Source organism: Mastomys coucha, unplaced genomic scaffold, assembly GCF_008632895.1.
Source record: "Mastomys coucha isolate ucsf_1 unplaced genomic scaffold, UCSF_Mcou_1 pScaffold16, whole genome shotgun sequence".
Classification (NCBI taxonomy): Eukaryota; Metazoa; Chordata; class Mammalia; order Rodentia; family Muridae; genus Mastomys; species Mastomys coucha.
This window is the reverse complement of record NW_022196898.1, coordinates 28,543,276-28,561,270: the sequence shown is the minus strand read 5'-3', so window position 1 is coordinate 28,561,270 and position 17,995 is coordinate 28,543,276. Positions and strand designations below refer to the sequence as shown.

Below are 17,995 nucleotides of genomic sequence, written 5' to 3'. Positions count from 1 at the left end.
ACACACACAGGCACAGCACACACACACACAGGCATAGGCACAGCACACACAGGCACAGCACACACAGGCACAGCACACACAGGCACAGCACACACACACAGGCCGGGCCTTTCACCCCTCCAGCTCATCCTGCTGTTTGAAGTGCCCCTTTCCTTTCCTGTCATAGTGATCGTGGTGTCCTGTGGTTCTCAGAGGTCCCCTCCTTCCTCTTGGTTTGATGGGACCTTGCTTTGTAGCCTAAGCTGCCCTTGAATGTGAGCTGTTCTTGTCTGATCTACTAAGTGTTGCAGACCCTTGTCTCTTATGTGACAACTCTTCATTCTTAAGTGACTAACACTAAACCTGTTTCCAGGGAGAAGTTCTGCTAGACAAATGCAGATAGCAGTGTGAAGTATAATTGCTTCTTCTGAGTCTTCATATGCAGTAGCAGTCTGGTGGCAGCCTCTTAGTTTCCTGGCTGGAGAGGAGAGTTATGCAATGGCAGACTTACTTTATCTGTTGAAAATCACTGGAGTGCCTTTTATACGATAGGCATATCTGTTACTCAGTTGGAGCCTCAAGTAGAATTGCAGCAACACAGTGTGCAAGCGACACATAGATGGCATTCTCCCAGCCCATGTGTGAGGACATTTTTGTTGGAGTTTCGGGTATACGCCTTGGTCTCTGCAGTTCCCAAAAGCTGTGCTTGTTTTCCTTCCCCAGTATAGCAAATAGAAGCAGTAACCTTGTAATTCTGCCCGAGACAGGCTGGACTGGACGGTCTTCTCTCCCCAGTAACTGCTATTGCTTGTACAGCCTTAGGGAGGGATCCCCAAAATCCTTAAGCAGTAGGAGCTCCTTGGGGCTTTTTTTTAAATTGACTTTCTGAGCCTTGTAAGTTTTATTTCCTGAATCTTTTTTTCCTAAAGTTTAATTAATTTATTTTATTTATATGAGTACACTGTCTTCAGACACACCAGAAAAGGGCATCAGATCTCACTATAGATGGTTATGAGCCACCATGTGGTTGCTGGGAATTGAACTTAGGACCTCTGGAAGAGAGCAGTTAGTGCTCTTAACCGCTGAGCCATCTCTCCAGCCCTTATTTCCTGAATCTTAATAAGCTTCACTCTTCTTTCTAAGAAGGAATGTTTTAGTTTTAAAAAAAACTTCTGCCTAGCAGTTTGTGTTATTACACACCTGAATTGTATGGTTTTGATACATACATGTATTTGATAAGATGTGATATTAAAGACTTCTACTTGGAAGGTTGGGATTTTAGGGTTATCCTTAACTACATTGCAAGTCTAAGACCAGTTTGAACTACATGAAACTCTGTCTCAGCATGCCCCAAATCTATTTAGTAAACTCTGCCGTTATGGTATAGCTAATAAGAAAAGGTTAATGTTAAAAAGAAACGTAATTCTGAGCATTGTGGCACACAAGTTTGAGGCCAGCATGTGAGTCCCAGACTAGTCTTTGACTGTGTAGCAAATCAAAAAACATCAATGTAATTCTGTTTTCCTTTGTGCAGTGTGGTGCTATGCACACTTTAACTTTAGAGCCTTCCCAGAGGAGACTTGTTAAGTAAGGACTAGGTCTGAGTATGGTGGCTGCCTTCATAGGGTTTCTATTGCTGTGGTAAAACACCATGATAAAAATGAACTTGAGGGCCGGGTGGTGGTGGCGCATCCCTTTAATCCCAGGACTTGGGAGGCAGAGACAGGTGGATTTCTGAGTTTGAGGCCAGCCTGGTCTATAGAGTGAGTTCCAGGATAGCCAGGGCTATGTAGAGAATCCCTGTCTCGAAAAACCAAAAATAAAAAACAAATAAATAAAAAAAATTTAAAATATGAACTTGAGGAATATACTGCAATCCTAGTGCTAAAGAGGCTGAGACAAGCAGACCACAAGTTAAAGCCCTCACTAGCCCCATAGTAAATCCTAAGCCCAATGGGACCTACATACTGAGGGCATGTCTCAGAAACACAAATTAATTAAGCTCCAGGGCATCTGATATATGTAGGTTTATATTGCTGACACAACCCAAAACATGGGTCTTTTAGATTTCTTCTAAGTCTGTAAGCTTAGCAGTTGACTTACAGGCCAAATCATAATACATTTAAACTGGCTTTTCTCCAGTGGGCCTGACTCTATTAATAGGGCTATCAACAGTCAATAGAATCAATAGAGCTTACGTGTCATCTCTCTAACCATATAGAAATCGAGCAAGCTCCCTCACAGTACATCCAGTGTGATCTCTGTTGATGGTTTTACCATTTCCCAGCTGCTTTTTTCCAGACTCTTGAGAGTCATTTCTTTTTCCTGTAGAAGACTCTTGTTTTCCAGCAAATAAGTAAGCAGGTTATGGGTGATGCTCTTGAGGTGGATATACATGGCTAACTCTTCAGGAACACTCGGGGAGACTGAGTGTGAAGTATTTAGTCTGAGAGTCTATAATTCTTGTAGTGTTTTCAGAGCACTCCCAGTGTCTCAGTGCTCAACAGTCTTCTCTTGATGGTCTGTACATAACAGCAAACCCATGCTGTAAGGGAGAGCAGGATGCCAGGACTCCATCATTTGTCTGTGCACAGCCTGCTAGAATTCAGTAGGTAGCATTTCTCAAGTTCCGGCCCCTGTGCTAGGGAGGAAGTTGAGGAAACTGTTGACTCCCAGATCCCGTGTCTCGGCCCTGTGTTTCTCCTTGATCCCATGCTCCCATGACCTAAAGGGAACTCAACATACTTTCCATGAGTGATCTTCCCCTTAGCTTTCTTTTTCTTAATGAGTTACTTTAATTTTGTATACCAATCCCTCTGCCCTTCTTGACCATATGTGTTGCCACAACCCTCTGCTGTAATTCACACATGGAGAATGCTCTTCTTCAGTGCTTAAAGATACTCTTCCCATTGGTGGCAGTACTGCACAGCTTGTGTCATGCAGACTGTTGGAAGACTGGGTTGGCACGCACACCTTCCCTCCTTTTTTCTGCCACAGGGAGATCATATAGGAAGTTAGGGTCATTTGGAACCTAGGATGCAAATTGCCCTCAAGTCAGTGTTTTAAAGACTAGATTTTGAAGCTGAGCTTGGTGACAAATGCCTATAATGTCACCAGTCAGGAGTCTGAGGCAACAGGATCACTGAGTTTGGGGCCAGCCTGGGATGCATACAGTTAGTCGTCCATCTCACAGACCGTAATGTAAGCAGAAGACACTCCATTGGAAGGATATGAGAAATACACAGAGTTGGTGAGAGCAGCAGAACAATCAGGATAACAGCAGACCAGGCCCAGAAAGCACGCAAGGGTTTGTACTAACTGCTGTCGGGAGAAATGTGGCAGTGCTGGGCAGTGCTGCCCAGTGCTGCCGGCCACCCAGCCTCCCTCCTGGATCTCAAGGAAGGAGGCTCACTATGGTGTGGACACCTCGACAGAGGAGAGGAGAGACAGCAGTCTGCTTACAGACCCACCAGGCCTTATCCAGAAGGAAGTTAGGAAAATCAGGTAAGCAGCTCAAAGCAGCGAATGATCAGCACAGGGTGCTCGATGGTATTAAATAAAGACAGAAGGCAGCCAGTACTGGTTTTCTTTAGGAATGAGTTAGGAAAGTGCTCACAAGCATTGGCCATGCTGTCTTCTATACTAGGGCAAGGGGCACAGCATGGGGATATGATTGCTGTGCTATTGCGAGACCCTCGTGTGCATGGAGGACACACTGGGGTCTGTCAGAAGGTGCCCGCCGCTGGTGAAGCAGTCACTTTTTGATCAGTTTTGTTTTATAAACCATAGGAACAAACATGAAAATATGTTGTTTCATTATTTATTAGAAAAATGCAAATTAAAATGACTACATACTCTGTATGATGGTTACAATTGAGAACTGTACAGTCTGAGAACAGGATTGATACAAAGTAACAGAAGCTGGGATATGTAGCAGATGGCAATGGAGCCACTTTGTAGAGTTAAGCCTGCACTTACCACATGAACCAGCATTTCCACTCAGGATTTATTCAGAGAAGTAAAATCATGTTTGCACCAAGATTTGTAAATATGAATGCTCACAGCTGTTTTGGTCTTTCTTTTTTTAAAAATATTTATTTATTTTTTTATGTGTGTGGTGTTCTGCATCCATGTGTTCTTGCAGACCAGAAGAGGGCACCAAATCTCATTATGAGATCATGAGCCACCATGGGGTTGCTGGGGATTGAACTCAGGACCTCTGGAAGAGCAACCATTATGGGCTCTTAACTGCTGAGCCATCTCTCCAGCCCTGCTGTTTTGTTCTTAATGGCCAAACATTTAAATCAATCAATCTCTCCCTCTCTCTCTCTCCTTCCCTCCCTCCCTCCACCCCTCCCTTCACCTCTCCTCTCCTCTGTCTTCTCTTCTCTCTCGATTTATTTTTTATATGTATCAGTGTTTGTCTGCATATAAGCATATGTGCCATATGCATGGCTAGTCTCTGCAGAAGATGGTAGATTCCCTAGAATTGGAGTTACAGACAATTGTAAACTGCCACATAGGTTCTGGACACTGAACCCAAATCTTCCACAAGAGCAATATAGCTGTGCTATCTCCAGATTAACAAATTGTGGTATACTCTTACAAGAGGCTACTCAAAAACAAAAATACGGCGCTAAGATGCAGTATTTACAGCTATATCTTAAAAGTACTATTTTTAAAGAAGCCAGACATGAAATTCTAAAAAAGTCAGAACAATAGTTCTATGTAGGCTTAGATTTTTTCAAAACCTACTATATTTAGGGTACTTAAATGCTTTAACCTCCCTTCTAACCCACTGACCAAAGGTAGGGGAAAAGGAAGGTTAATAGGGAAAGGGTGTGGTGGACCTGTTTAGAAGTAGTTCCTTGGGGTGATTCCACTCTTCCATTGTCAGGATACCAGTAGTCCAGTTCAATAGCAAACACCAAACATGAATCAGTAGTGGTGGCTTGATCCAGCAGAAACAGCAAGGCTCCACCAAATAGGCACAAGTCAGTGGAAGCTGCCAGAATCAGCTGGAATACCACAAAAAGTTCTTTGGCACATTTCTCTCTATGAAGTGAAGACCAGCAAAGATAATGTTGCATGGCTTAGCGATACTAGAGCTCCTTCTCACCCTCACCCCCTCCCACCCCTACCCCCACCAGCACCGCCATTATCTGTGGGATTTCATGTATATTCTTTCTAAACATCACTCACCCTCTCAAGTGTCTGTTTTCAGCAAATCATCACTTGCCCTTTTTTACAAGACAGCTTCCAGGAAAACATCACATAATACAACTGAGTTGTTAAAGAAACCAGAAATTTCCACTTCAGTTCTAGAAGGCATATTAGTTGTTGCTGGGATAACTACCTATAGAGGACTGACTACAAAGGAACTTGAACTTCTGTGGGTCCAGCAAAATTCTAGTACATGATTTATGATGGTGCGTGCACGAGTATATACATTTGTTAAAACTTGTCCAATTTATATATATAAAATTAATGAATTGTAACATATAAATTATGCCAATAAACAAGACAAAAAGAGGTCCAAAAGAGTATAAAAGACAAACTTTCAAATAGCACACCAGTACCCTTCCAACATAAAATGATAGATAAATGTCAGTCACATGAACCATGGGACACTTGCATAAAGCTGTGAAAACTTCTAATAGTATGAATAGTATTTCTAAGAAACAATTTCATGGTAAAAGCAGTCATTAATTTGATAAAATTAAATGTAACCATTCTAGTATAAAACACTATACCTACATATTGTTTATGTCTGTACTCCCAAATTTTGAGATCAGTTTTAAAAGATCAGGCATTAAGAAAGTTAATCAGAAAAACAGCCTTTCTGAAGATGTAAGTATAGAATATTAACAGTCTCAAAATTATCCCCCCATAAAATAGGAAAAATAACTCCAGATGAAAAAACAAGTAGCTAACTGATAAAAAGCCTCCTATAGCATGTGGATGGATACGGGATGTCAGGACTCAGTGGGATCCTATAAAATGCTGCTGTCAGTACCACCCATAGAGCGCTGCAAGACTTTGGGCAAGGCTTTGAACTTGGATAAAGACCATACCTGGGGAGCTTTTACCATTTTACCATCAGCTCCTGCTACTAACAGATCACATATATGAATCACTAGCTCAGCTGTTTAACAACTACAGAACTACAGAGTTTCCATCTTGATATCTGTATCTCTTTTGAGTTGCTACAGGAAGGCAGTAAATTCAGAGCAACTACAGGTAGTGCAAAAGCCCAGTTTTGAGAGATGAGATATTTATGACGTGAGGCCATTTTCTCTGGTGTTTCAAGGTTGTCTTAGTTTTTCCTGTTACAGTGATAAAATACTCTGACAAAACCAGCTTAGAACAGAAGTGTTCACGTTGGCTTACTGTTTGAAGTTATAGTCTGTCACTGCAGCAGGAGCCTTGATACAGCTGGTCACATTGCATCTGTGGAGAAGCAGCAGAGAATAATGAATGCTTATGCTCTTCACTTTCTCCTTTTTATAGAGTTCAGGATCCCAGCCTAGGGGATGGTGCCGCCCATCACGAGCCAGTCTTCCCACCTTAAGTGTCCCAGTCAAGACAATCCTTGAGACAAGCATGCTCTAACTCTCACTTGACAGCTGAGACTAGTCATTATAAATGTTTGTACCCTGTGATACAGTTTATTATGAAGTATTTTAACATTTTAAGTATGTGTCTCAGCAGCCAGACTACACATGTACAGATACTCACAATGGCCAGAAAAGGGCATTAGATCCCCTAGTGGTAGTTACAGGCTGTTGTGAGCTGCCTAAAATGTGCTGGGAACCAAACTGCAGTCCTTTGGAAAAACAGGGAGGTCTCTTAAACCATTTCTCCAGTCCCATCTACCTTGTTTTGTGAGACAGGGTCTCTCTCACTGGCACCCAGCACTCACCAAGTGGGCTTGGCTGACTGGCCAGGGAGTCCCAAGACTATTACTTTTTCTACCTCCCCAGGGCTGGAAGTGTACACTACCATGTCTGGTTTGTTTGTTTTTTTAAAAAGCATGGGTTCTGCTCATACAGAACTGTCTCCTTACACCCTAAAGGGTGTAATGTTATCTTGACTAATCTTTTTATTGGAAAAAATAGCAATAGGATCCTCCAGCTTACTTTGATTTTCCTCATTCTAAATGGGAATACAGTCATTCATAAAGACAGTAAATTTAATATAGTAAATGTTGGGAAACAACATCCTTTTGTGTATCTGTGTGAACTCTAACACCTCGTAACTTTTCTGAAAATGCTATTTTGAAAATTTTCATTTTTTATTAACTTACGTGTGTGTGTGTGTGTGTGTGTGTGTGTGTGTGTGTGTGTGTGTAGATGTATACCACAGCACATTTGTAGGTCAGAGACAACTTGAAAGAGTCTCTCCTTATCAGGTACCAAACTTGGATTTTAGGCTTGCTAAGAACCACCTACCCTCTGAGCCATCCCACCACTCCTAGCTAATTCATTGTAAGTTCTGCTTCGTTCGGCGGCACACCTTTCTGAGTACCTGGAAAGCTCCACAGCTCGCACCTTCAGCCTCTCGTCTCAGACAAAGCCTCTGCCCATTCTGGGCTGGAGGATGCTGACCCCGCTGTCTCTCTCTTTCAGCATCCAGTGCTCGACGAGCCCATAGCCGAAGCTGTCTGTGTCATTGCAGACACCGACAAGTGGACTGTCCAGGTAGCCACAAGTCAGAGGAAAGTGATGGACACCATGAAGCTGGGCCAGGATGTCTTGGTCTCTAATCAGGTGTCCAGTTTACTTCAGTCCATCTTACAGCTCTATAAGCTTCACCTCCCTGCTGATTTTGTAAGTATTTGGTCTTCTGTCACCAGTAATTATATAATTGAATGATAACTTTTATTCAGTATTTTGATTATAAAAATCACAAGTTCAGACACATCATTTTTAATCTATTAAAGGTTAGCGTTAAAGAAAAATGGAACATGTAACATCAGTCCCGCAGACAGGGCAGAGCTTTGATGGCGCAGAGGACAGTGTCTTCGGAACAAAGCAGAGAGTAAAGTAGATAAGGGGGAACTGAGCCTAAAAAGAAGCTTAAAGTCCTCCATGGGAGAGTGTCTAGATGGGTCCGAGGCGTGCCACATTCTTCTGCTCCGTGAGCGTCCTCACAGCCCATTCCGGGCGAACGGAAGCACTTCACGTTTGGAAGTTCTGTGTAAGAACTTACAACATGGTGTCAGCTGTTCCTTTCCAAGTGGGATTTAACGAAACCTTTGTACCATTCTAAATTGAAATGAAGAACAGCCTAGAAAGTCCTAGAAAATTATTTGCAGCTCCTTCCTAGTCAATGGGATATACTTAACAAATGTCTTTTGATGTGTGGTATGTATGCAGAGAGGTTGAAAGTCTATTCAGAGAATGAGAGAGAAAGGTTTGTCAAGGAGAGGAATGAAAGGCATGTAGCTGGTAGCTGGGCAGCTTAGTTATGCTGGCCTTAGGGACACTACTCGGAAGTACCTGCCTGTCCTGCTTCCTTCCATTCAGTGCTGGGATGCTTTCTGCAGCAAAGCCTGAGTTCAAAACTTCCGTCTCCCTTCTGGCCTCAGGAAATGACACAGAACTATTTAACAGCAAAACAGGAAGCTGAATATCAGTTAATACACAGACTGCCGCTTCACTGGTCACCTCTAAATTCTTATGGCCAGGTCCTCAGCTGCACCACTTTCCACACACAGTCAGGACTTTGATGCAGGCTTTCTAAAGGATGGGTGTGAATGCTGTCACACTGTAGCAGGTCAGAAAAACCTTGGAGCATCCCTGGGTCTTGCTTGGCCATCACTGCTTGTGTGGTGGATGATTCTGAGTGTCTTTGAAGCTTAGGTTTCTTGTTTACAACATGAAGATGTCACAGATATGCTGTAAGGATGCTCTGAGGACTAGAGAGGAAGTGCTGCTTTTTTTTTTTTTTCAAAAGTACCACACTAGCACAGGTGGCTTTAAAAGCCACTTGCATATATATTCACTGTCAAAGGGTGGGCATGAAAGCCAACTCCAAGTTCTGCCTCTGTTCTGTGTAACCTCTCAGAGCCTCAGTTCCCTTATCTGTACATCTGAAAGAATGAATAAGCATATGAGTCTGTTTCATATGCTTAGGAGAATTAGTTAATTTATACAAAGCACTTGGAATCGTGGCAGGTTTTACAAGCCATCAGTAAGTTGGTATGATTGGCACATCTCGGTGACAGTTCAACAGCATCGATGGTGGAAGAACTGGCAACACCTTTCATAACAATCTTTATTTGGCTCTTAACTGAAGCATGCTCTGCAGGCTGTCTGTCCACGGGGTCAGGAGAAGCACTCAGGCTTATGTTCTTATTTTCTCCTAGAAGCTCTGTGATTCGTCCTGATTTTGAAACTTGATATGCCTTTTCTGTAAGGGAAGGAGGAGATATTAGACTCTGTGGTGGCCTGTTGCTGTCTTTACAGATGCTGACGTTGGATTATCTAAGACATGGTTTTCATTGTCTGACAGATCTTGACTATCAAAGCAATAAATTATAGAACGTTCCTTTTTTTTTTTTTTTTTTCGGGACAGGGGTTTCTCTGTCTATCCTTGGCTGTCCTGGAACTCACTCTGTAGACCAGGCTGGCCTTGAACTCAGAAATCTGCCTGCCTCTGCCTCCCAAGTGCGCCAACACCACCTGGTTAGAACATTCCTTTTGCTTCATTTGGTAGAAGTATACATGACCACTTAGTGATACATGAATGACTTAACCTGGGAAAATCAAGATCCAAAAGAATTTCATCTAAGCATTACTTACATACAAAAGGAAAAAATAGCTAAATTTTAGATGTTGAAAATTGCATTTCATCTCAGGAATAAAATCTTACAAAGAAGGGAAAACCACTCAACATAATTCTATTTGATTATGAAGCTTTAAACAAATATTTTTTTTGTAAATGTGTTTTTTCCATTTAGCATATATTCCTAGACCCATATTGCATCATATGCTTTTCCTGTAGACTAAAAACGCTACACATAAACCAGTTTAAGACTTAAAGAAGTTAATATAATTTGAATGTCCTTTGGTATCTTGTAACTCTTACTTAAAACTTTCTATTTCACTCCATAACGAATCAAAACTTGGTAGAAAATGCCTCTGCTACTTCCTTCTGCTCATTTAGGGGTCGTTTCTGAGAAGATCGGTGGTGTCCCTCTGACTTGAGTAGTACTTATGGGCTGTTGGGTTCATCCCAAGCACGGTGCCTAAGATGCTAACCAGTGAGGAACATCTCAGACACTGTGCCCTGATGTTGATCAGGCCAGATGGTCAGGATCAACATTTTCAAATGCATCTCTTAATCTTTTTACCTTAAAAATAACAGGCCTAAAAAAAAATAATATAATAAAATAAGAGGCCTTGCCGGGTAGTGGTGGTGCACGCCTTTAATCCTGGCACTTGGGAGGCAGCGGCAGGCAGATTTCTGAGTTCAAGGCCAGGCTGGTCTACAGAGTGAGTTCCAGGACAGCCCAGGGCTACACAGAGAAACCCTGTCTCAGACAAAAAAAAAAAAAAAAAAAGAAAAGAGGCCTAATGGTCTAGGAGGAAATTCCACATGATGGAATTACCCTGCCAAAGCCATCAGGTGTCTCCCATGGATGCTTGGACGGCTGCCTGCCAAATGCAGAAGCATTTGCTGCCAGTGAGAGACATAGATGGCTGGGGTTCTCTAACCACTGAGGCTGGACACCATTCCAAGGGTGAAGATGTCCCCCAAATCGTGTCTCTCTATTGCTACTAAAGACCTAGTTAAAGGATACTCTGATACCAAAATAAAAGTCTGAAGGGACCTTGTTCCAGTCAGTCTGCTTTTGGGAATATGTTTTGCCAGAACAGTCTGAGGTGTAGGAAGAAAACAAGAACTAAAACATTTTTCCACAAAATAATAACCCAAATGTAGCTTGGCTGAGTAACTAATGGTAAGTTAACATTTTCTAGAGCATTGGCCATAAAAATGGCATAGTAAGGAATTTAAATATGAGATTATTAAGTTTCTTAATGACAAGAAATTTTATGAATAAAGACATAAAGACAAGTGCAAAAATAAATCAGTTTTTGCAACCCAGAACTCACTGCTCAGTAAGGTTTTGACACACATAAGGAGGAATATGGTGCTCAAGAGACTTACATTGACGATGGTATTTACCATGAGACTGGTTCCAAGGTTAAAGAGTTGACAATTTAAATGCCAAAATGACAGGGGATGTTAATGCTTGTGGGATGATTTCAATTCTGTAAAATGTTTTCTTTTAAAGAGACTAGAATATTATATAACAATGTTAATAGCTGTTTTATGAAAAACTGAAAGCTGGTAGTTTTGGGGGTTTATTAGGAAGGGGGACAAGTATAGCTGTGTTTGTTGAAATAACTAAAGAGAAGCCCAACTCTTAAAGATCCTGGAGGATGCTACAATTGTAGTACTCATTGTAAATGCTGTTGGCTTTGCAGTGCATCATGCATCTGGAAGACAGACTACAGGAGATGTACCTTAAAAGTAAAATGCTTTCAGAGTATCTCCGGGGACACACACGTGTGCACGTGAAAGAGCTGAGTGTGGTGTTAGGGTAAGTTCTGTGAAAGGCTGGCCTTTCTCCCAGGTACTGGCTGTAGTTTGGTGTGACACACACACACACACACACACACACACACACACACACACACACACACAAAACATTCTCCATCTATAGGATCAGTATTTTACTGTGTCCAGGGACACTCAGAGGTATGCCCATTCCCCAGTGAGTTGCCACGTATAGGTTGGAGTGACATTTGATCTAATTCTGCTTCTTCATCAGTAGTGACACTGTAACAATGCAAAAGTCACAAGCTGTGAGGAGTAGTGGCAGCTTGTCTCAGTGGTGGAGGAGGTGGGCGGCACTTCCTGTAGATGTCCTGAGCTCACCCCACCCAAGGGAAGATCTGTTCAATACTAAGGACACACACTGTCTTCTGAGGACATTTGTGACACTTTATATACAAAAAATCCTGACTCCACTTTCATTTTAATAGAAATAACAAAAAGGACTATAGCTATGAGTAATTTCCCTCATATTCCTAACATGATTCTGCTAGTTTGGAATCAGATAGTACTATGCCTATGTCAACCTTTAAATTTTCTACTAAGCCTGATTAATTTTTTGGTTTTTTGAGACAGGGTTTCTCTGTATAGCCTTGGCTGTCCTGGAACTCACTCTGTAGACCAGGCTGGCCTCGAACTCAGAAATCTGCCTGCCTCTGCCTCCCAAGTACTGGGATTAAAGGCATGCACCACCACTGCCCGGCAATAAATTTTTGTTTTATTTAGTTAACTTTGTTTTCCTTTTTGAGCAAGCTTCTTTGTTGGTTTGCTTTTGAGATGGGGTATCAGTGTTTAGCCTAGTCTGGCTTTAAATTCAGAATCCTTCAGCTTCAGCCTCTCCACTATTAGTATTATAAGCATGTACCACCATGCCTGCCTCTCAAAGTGTTTTTTATTACTCCTCCTGCTGCTGCTGCTACTAAATCAATCTTATTCTTATATATATGAATGCACTTGAATACCACATATTTGCACTTGGAAGACAGAAGGAGGGATATCTGAACCCCTAAAGCTGGATTTACAAGCTGTTATGAGATGCCAGACATGGGTGCTAGGACTGAACCGCAGTCTTTTGGAAGAGCAGCATGTATTCTTAACTACTGAACCGTCTCTTCAGCTCCTACAATATTAGCTAATAGTTAGGCCTTGAATTCTTACCAGATTTTCTGTCGTTTACAGCTAGATGAGACAGTTAGCTTTCCCTATGTCTTAGTCACTGTTCTGTCACTGTGAAGAGACACCATGGCCAAGGCAGCTCTTATAAAGGAAAGCCTTTAATTGGGGCTGGCTTACAGGTTCAGAGGTTTAGTCCACTGTCATAATGGTGCTATAGAAGGAGGTGAGAGTTTTATACCCTGATCCATAGGTAGAGAGAGACTGGGCCTGCCTGGCAGGGGCTTTCAGAACCTCCAACAAGTCCACTCCTAGTCTTGCTAATCCTTCCAATAGTTCCATACATTTTATTTATTTCATATATGTAGATCTGTGTAGGAGCATGCATATGCCAGGGTGCATGCGTAGGAATCAGGACAACTTGCAGAAGTCAGTTCTCTCTCTCCTTCATCATGTGGGTCCCAGGAATGAAACTCAGGTCATCAGCTTTGACAGCCAATGCCTTTACCAGCAGAGCCATCTTGCTGTCCCTGTTTTATATTTTCATTAGTTTTAAAAGATGAGCTAGACTAGAAGCTGGTACTAGTTAGAGACGGTACTTTCTTATGAAACAATGAAGTTTTAACATACTCTCCTTGTATTTTTCAACACTCAGGATTGAATCCAATGACCTGCCTCTGCTGACTGCCATCGCCAGCACTCACTCTCCGTATGTGGCACAGATCCTCTTATAGCCAACTGCAGGACAGTTCTCATTGAAAAATGAGCCAGGAAGGAGGAAGCGCTCAGTGATGGCAGAGGCGTGAGAACACGGAGCAGTCGCCCCTTGTTGTTCATGTGGCTGCTGCCTAGTGGCTCTTACGTTGGGAGGCTTGTGTTTACTCTATGCAGTGGCAATTTGTGATTGTTCAGGAACACTCTGAGCCATTGTCACCCAGGAGTCAAAAGAAAGTAACCTTTCTGGCGGGAGGGAAATGTAAGCAACACTGTCAAACTAGGCAGACGCCCCCATGCTGTTGGGGAGAATACTGAGGGCTGACTCAGGAGTAAGGGTAACCAATGTCTACAACATTCCAGTAGGAAAGTGTTTCCTGTTCAAGCATGAGAGAGCATGAAGGGTCACTCTAAGACCGAGCTGTGGCTTCTGGGGCAGAGCTTTTCTGTGAACATGGACCTAAAGAAAGCCATGTTGTGCCACGGTCAGCTTGGAGCCGCAGCAGCTACTGTTGGACACAGGATGTGGAAGAGGATTGCCTATTGAGAAGAGAGTGCTCCAGAGACCTACGGCTGTCACTTCTCAGAGCTTCCTGTGGTTCCAGTACAGCCAAGGCAGGCCTGAGAGGGACTGCTGGTGCAGTAAGCTCAGGATTCAGTGTAGCACCCTGTTCGGTCAGGTGTTTTGGAGTACATAGTCTGACACTGGGTACTCGTCTCTGGCTTTCGTGTCTTTAGCCTTCTCCAGAAAGACCTTTTACCAAAGTTGTTTCCGTGAGCTCAGGCGATGTTCTGCGGCTGAGCTCGCCCAGCCTAAGCCTCTTTCCTCCCAGCAGTCGTGCTGCTGCCTGCTTGTGCTGTAAGGTGCAGCTGCCAGCTGGGGAGGGAACCTGCAGCAGCTCTGTCTGACAAGGACAGCAGGCAGCCCGAACATTGAGAAGCAATCCATGTGCGATCTCAGTTTTCACACGATCAGTTCTGCACTTTTTAATCCTTTTCATATTCTTTAAAAAAACAAAATCTCTCCAGAAGTTAACTTGACCATTTGTAAAATTTACCAAAGTGAAGAACTGTCAAAGCCCAATTGGTCATTAAATGGAAAGAACCCTAGTTTACTGACCATAAAACAGTCCATGTTAAAATACTTTAAAAACAGAAATTCTGGTGTTTAAAAGACAGGAGCCAGTCAAGTAAAGTCAAATGCTGTCAGCTCCTCAGTCCTTCCCATGAGTCTCTGGTGCCTGAGAATGTGGGATAGCCTCTAGGGGCTCTGTAGTTTATATCTGATCCAATCCTGATCCATGTGACATGTTTGTCTCTCTTCATTACAAATACAAGTTAGTTGAGATCATGTGCTCCTTAAGTTACTGGGGACAAATGGCCTACACATCTCTTAGAAGTGGGCCAGAGTGTGGACTCTCACGACCCTCCCCCTCCCCCTCCTTTTCCTCCTCTTCCTTCCCGCCTCACCCTAAGCATCTCTCATTTTTTTGTGATATGTGAATAGTTGGTTCTTCCAGGCACTTAAGATCTTTAATTTGCATTTTTGTATTTCACAAAGTTGAAGTGTCCCATTGTTTTAACTATCTTTCCATTTTCTATTACCTGACATTTGTTTGCTGATTTCAGTTTCCTGGCTCCATGATATCATCGTTTGCCAGGGAACCCCACTTGTGGCTCGACTTTCCAGGCACTTGTTTTCCCTTGGTGTGGATGAGCCGTCAGAGCAGGTTCCCTAACCATTTCATAGCCACCCTTGGTGTCGATGAGCCGTCAAAGCAGATTTCATAACCATTTCATAGCCACCCTTGCCAGCTTACAACTTTCCCCTTCTTTCTCCTGGATTCTCTCGTTTACACGTAGACTCTGCCTCATTCACCAGCTTTGGAGGTTTTGGAGAAAATAACTCTATACAGAATCAGATTGGTCCTCATGTAGATGTAGTAACATGTTGACAGCCAGATTTGGGGAATTGAGCTGTCATCAGGCTAAATCTCAGCTTCATGAAGAAAAACTTAGCCCAGCACTTCAAAGCCTGAAAAAAAATTAAACCTGCCTCTTTATCTGATGTTCCAAATTTCAGAAGAAAAGTGGGAAACCCTGGGCTCACATGGGTTATCTCAGCACCCCACCATCACTTGCTATTGCAGAGAAAGATGTGCTGTTCTTCTGGCTCCCAAGGTGTGGGGTGTTTCCTTTGTCTTAAATTCAGCCTCAGAAGCAGAAAAACAATAAGCAAAGCATCTCATGGACTTGTGTTGAGACACACCCACATCCTGTCTCACCGATGGCGTCATTCTGTCATAGCCGAAGAGTCCAAAAAGGTAGTCCACCTTCTAGGCATAACTCAAGGGAAAAAATTTTTTTTAATGTTTAAATAAAGAAATCTACCTCAGTTGACAGGATTCCACCTACCCTAGGGTTTCTTCGGCTCTTCAGTCTCACCTGTTAGGTGTCACTGGGCAGCACTCTGCCTGTTTGACTAAGCAAGCTAGCAAGGCACCGCAGAGCAGAAGTGCGTCAGTGTCCTGTGATGACCTCTTTCTAGCATGTTGCAGTTTTATATTTGTTAAGTTGATAAGTGATAATGAATGTTGTATAGGCAATTGTGTATGTTTTCAAAAGGACAATGAAAATGTAAAATGTAGCTTCCATACTTGTGCATAATTCCAAAGTACCTTATTTTACCAGTGTTAAATAGCTTTTGTACAGCTTCAGCCCATTTTCCAGGTGTGCTGTTTCATACGGGAAGTAACTCACGTTCTCACATCTCATGGAGCTGCGTTTACACATCGCAACTTTTTAACTTACCACGTTTTTCAAAATTAACATTTTTGGAGGGAGGAAATTCCCCACTTGCTAAATGATACTAAACTGTTGTCTGGGCTCTTAAAAATCAGGTCTTTGGATTTTATAAAGTAGTCTGTAGCTTTTTAGGTTCTTCGTTAGTTGGATGTATATAGAGACTATAAAACAACTCTTGAATTCTTTTAAGCATCTGAAGTTCTCCATTGATGCACATTCGGGTATTGTGTTCACGCAGACTTCCATCATCAAATTGAAAAGGTCCACAGCTTCTCTTACTTAATGTGAACCCTTTGTTTTTATCGTGCTTGGTGGAGAGGAATACACTTCTTACCTAAATCCAGAAGCCCCCTTTGAATGTTAATTTTTTTAAATGTTAAAATTTGGTGAACGTCTGAAACATGTATTTGCATTATTTTTAAATTTCAGTGTTTTAAAAGGAGACCATTCTGGGGTGAGTTATTATTGATGTTTCATTAAGAGAAATTGATAGGACTGTTTTTTAAGTCAGTTGAGTGGATACAACTGTCAGTGTGTGGAAACTTTTTCCTAAAACAACATTCATGTATTATTTTGATCCATTTTCTGTGACATTTGGTGCAATAAACTTTTGAATTTATCTTGCTTATTTTCCTGATGCTGCATGATTTGCTTATTGCATTTAATCAAATACAGGATCTTTCAGTAACGTATGGTGAACCAAGGTCACTGAATCTGTCAGTACTCTGGAAGTGCAGGGAGATTTTGATTAGGACCCTGCTGAGTGAGACCACTGGCCCTAGCACACTGATGCCCTTTGGGCCAGGGATGTCAGAAGACACATCCTGGAGTCCATGGGAATGCCCCAGAGCCAGTCTGTGTGACCTTTAATTGCCCTACCTGACATTCACCGGCATAATAAATCTCTTTTTAACGATCTAAGCTGAGCATTTGTAGTTTCTGCCTGACATTAGCATATGGTGAATTTTCCTGGAATGTAACTGCTGTCCATCTTAGGGTGATGGGTTTACTTTGTAAGGATTTTAACAAGTGGTCACTTGATCTTTACTGCAAACTGATGGACTTTCCGAAATTGCAGCAGCAGCAGCCGTGGCTCTTGTAAGATCAGGACACCAGTACGCTGCATACCTGTTAGTGTGCAGCTGTAGCCCTTGCCTGCATGGAGCGCTATGTATACACATAGGCATCTCTCCACCTCTTTATATCTAAGCTCCTTCTCCAAATCGTACATGTTTACATAGCATATCCAGGGGCCAGGGCAATGGCTCAACAGGTTATGGGCACCTGCTGCCAAGCCTTAGGACCTAAGTTAGAGCCCTAGAATCCACAAGGTTGTGGAAGGAAGCAAGCCACTTCCTCACATGCTGACAGATTTTTGCCACAGTTCAACAGCTCCATGGCACATCTTCAGTAGGATAGTAGCCAGCGGTTGTGTGCCACTTATCTACCCACTGGCACCAGCATGCTTGTCACCTTCCGCTGGTTTTGTGACAGGGAAAGAAGCTTCTTTTTGTCCTCTGGGATTGAGTCCCTGAGCACTTCCCCTCACCCAGGGCCTTTCTGGAACCCAGACTAGGTCAGGGTCTGGCCTTCCTTGGGCCCTTCCTCTCTGGGGCCGTGCCTGGGACACCAGCCCTCTTGGCTTCAGTGTCTTGTGTCCCCCTTCTCAGCTTTCTCAGCCTCAGTCTACCTTTCTTTTTCTTTTTTTTATTAGATATTTTCTTTATTTACATGTAAATTTCTCCATTCCCAGTTTCCC

At 42.7% G+C, this 17,995-nt stretch overlaps 2 protein-coding genes across 5 annotated transcripts in view; one reads left to right on the top strand and one right to left on the bottom strand.

Moving 5' to 3' along the window:
* Fnip2 (folliculin interacting protein 2) overlaps positions 1-17,157 on the top strand; it is a 113,511-nt gene extending 96,354 nt beyond the window's left edge. For all 4 annotated transcript variants that reach the window (XM_031374131.1, XM_031374129.1, XM_031374128.1 and 1 more), the window contains 3 exons: positions 7,608-7,808; positions 11,475-11,590; positions 13,373-17,157. In XM_031374131.1, coding sequence (XP_031229991.1) covers positions 7,608-7,808; positions 11,475-11,590; positions 13,373-13,451 — 396 coding nt within the window. In that variant the 3' untranslated portion in view covers positions 13,452-17,157. The remainder of the gene's footprint in view (positions 1-7,607; positions 7,809-11,474; positions 11,591-13,372) is intronic.
* Positions 9,245-17,995, bottom strand: part of CUNH4orf45 (chromosome unknown C4orf45 homolog) — a 125,952-nt gene continuing 117,201 nt past the window's right edge. The window contains exon 5 of the mRNA XM_031374133.1: positions 9,245-9,393. Coding sequence (XP_031229993.1) covers positions 9,346-9,393 — 48 coding nt within the window. The 3' untranslated portion in view covers positions 9,245-9,345. The remainder of the gene's footprint in view (positions 9,394-17,995) is intronic.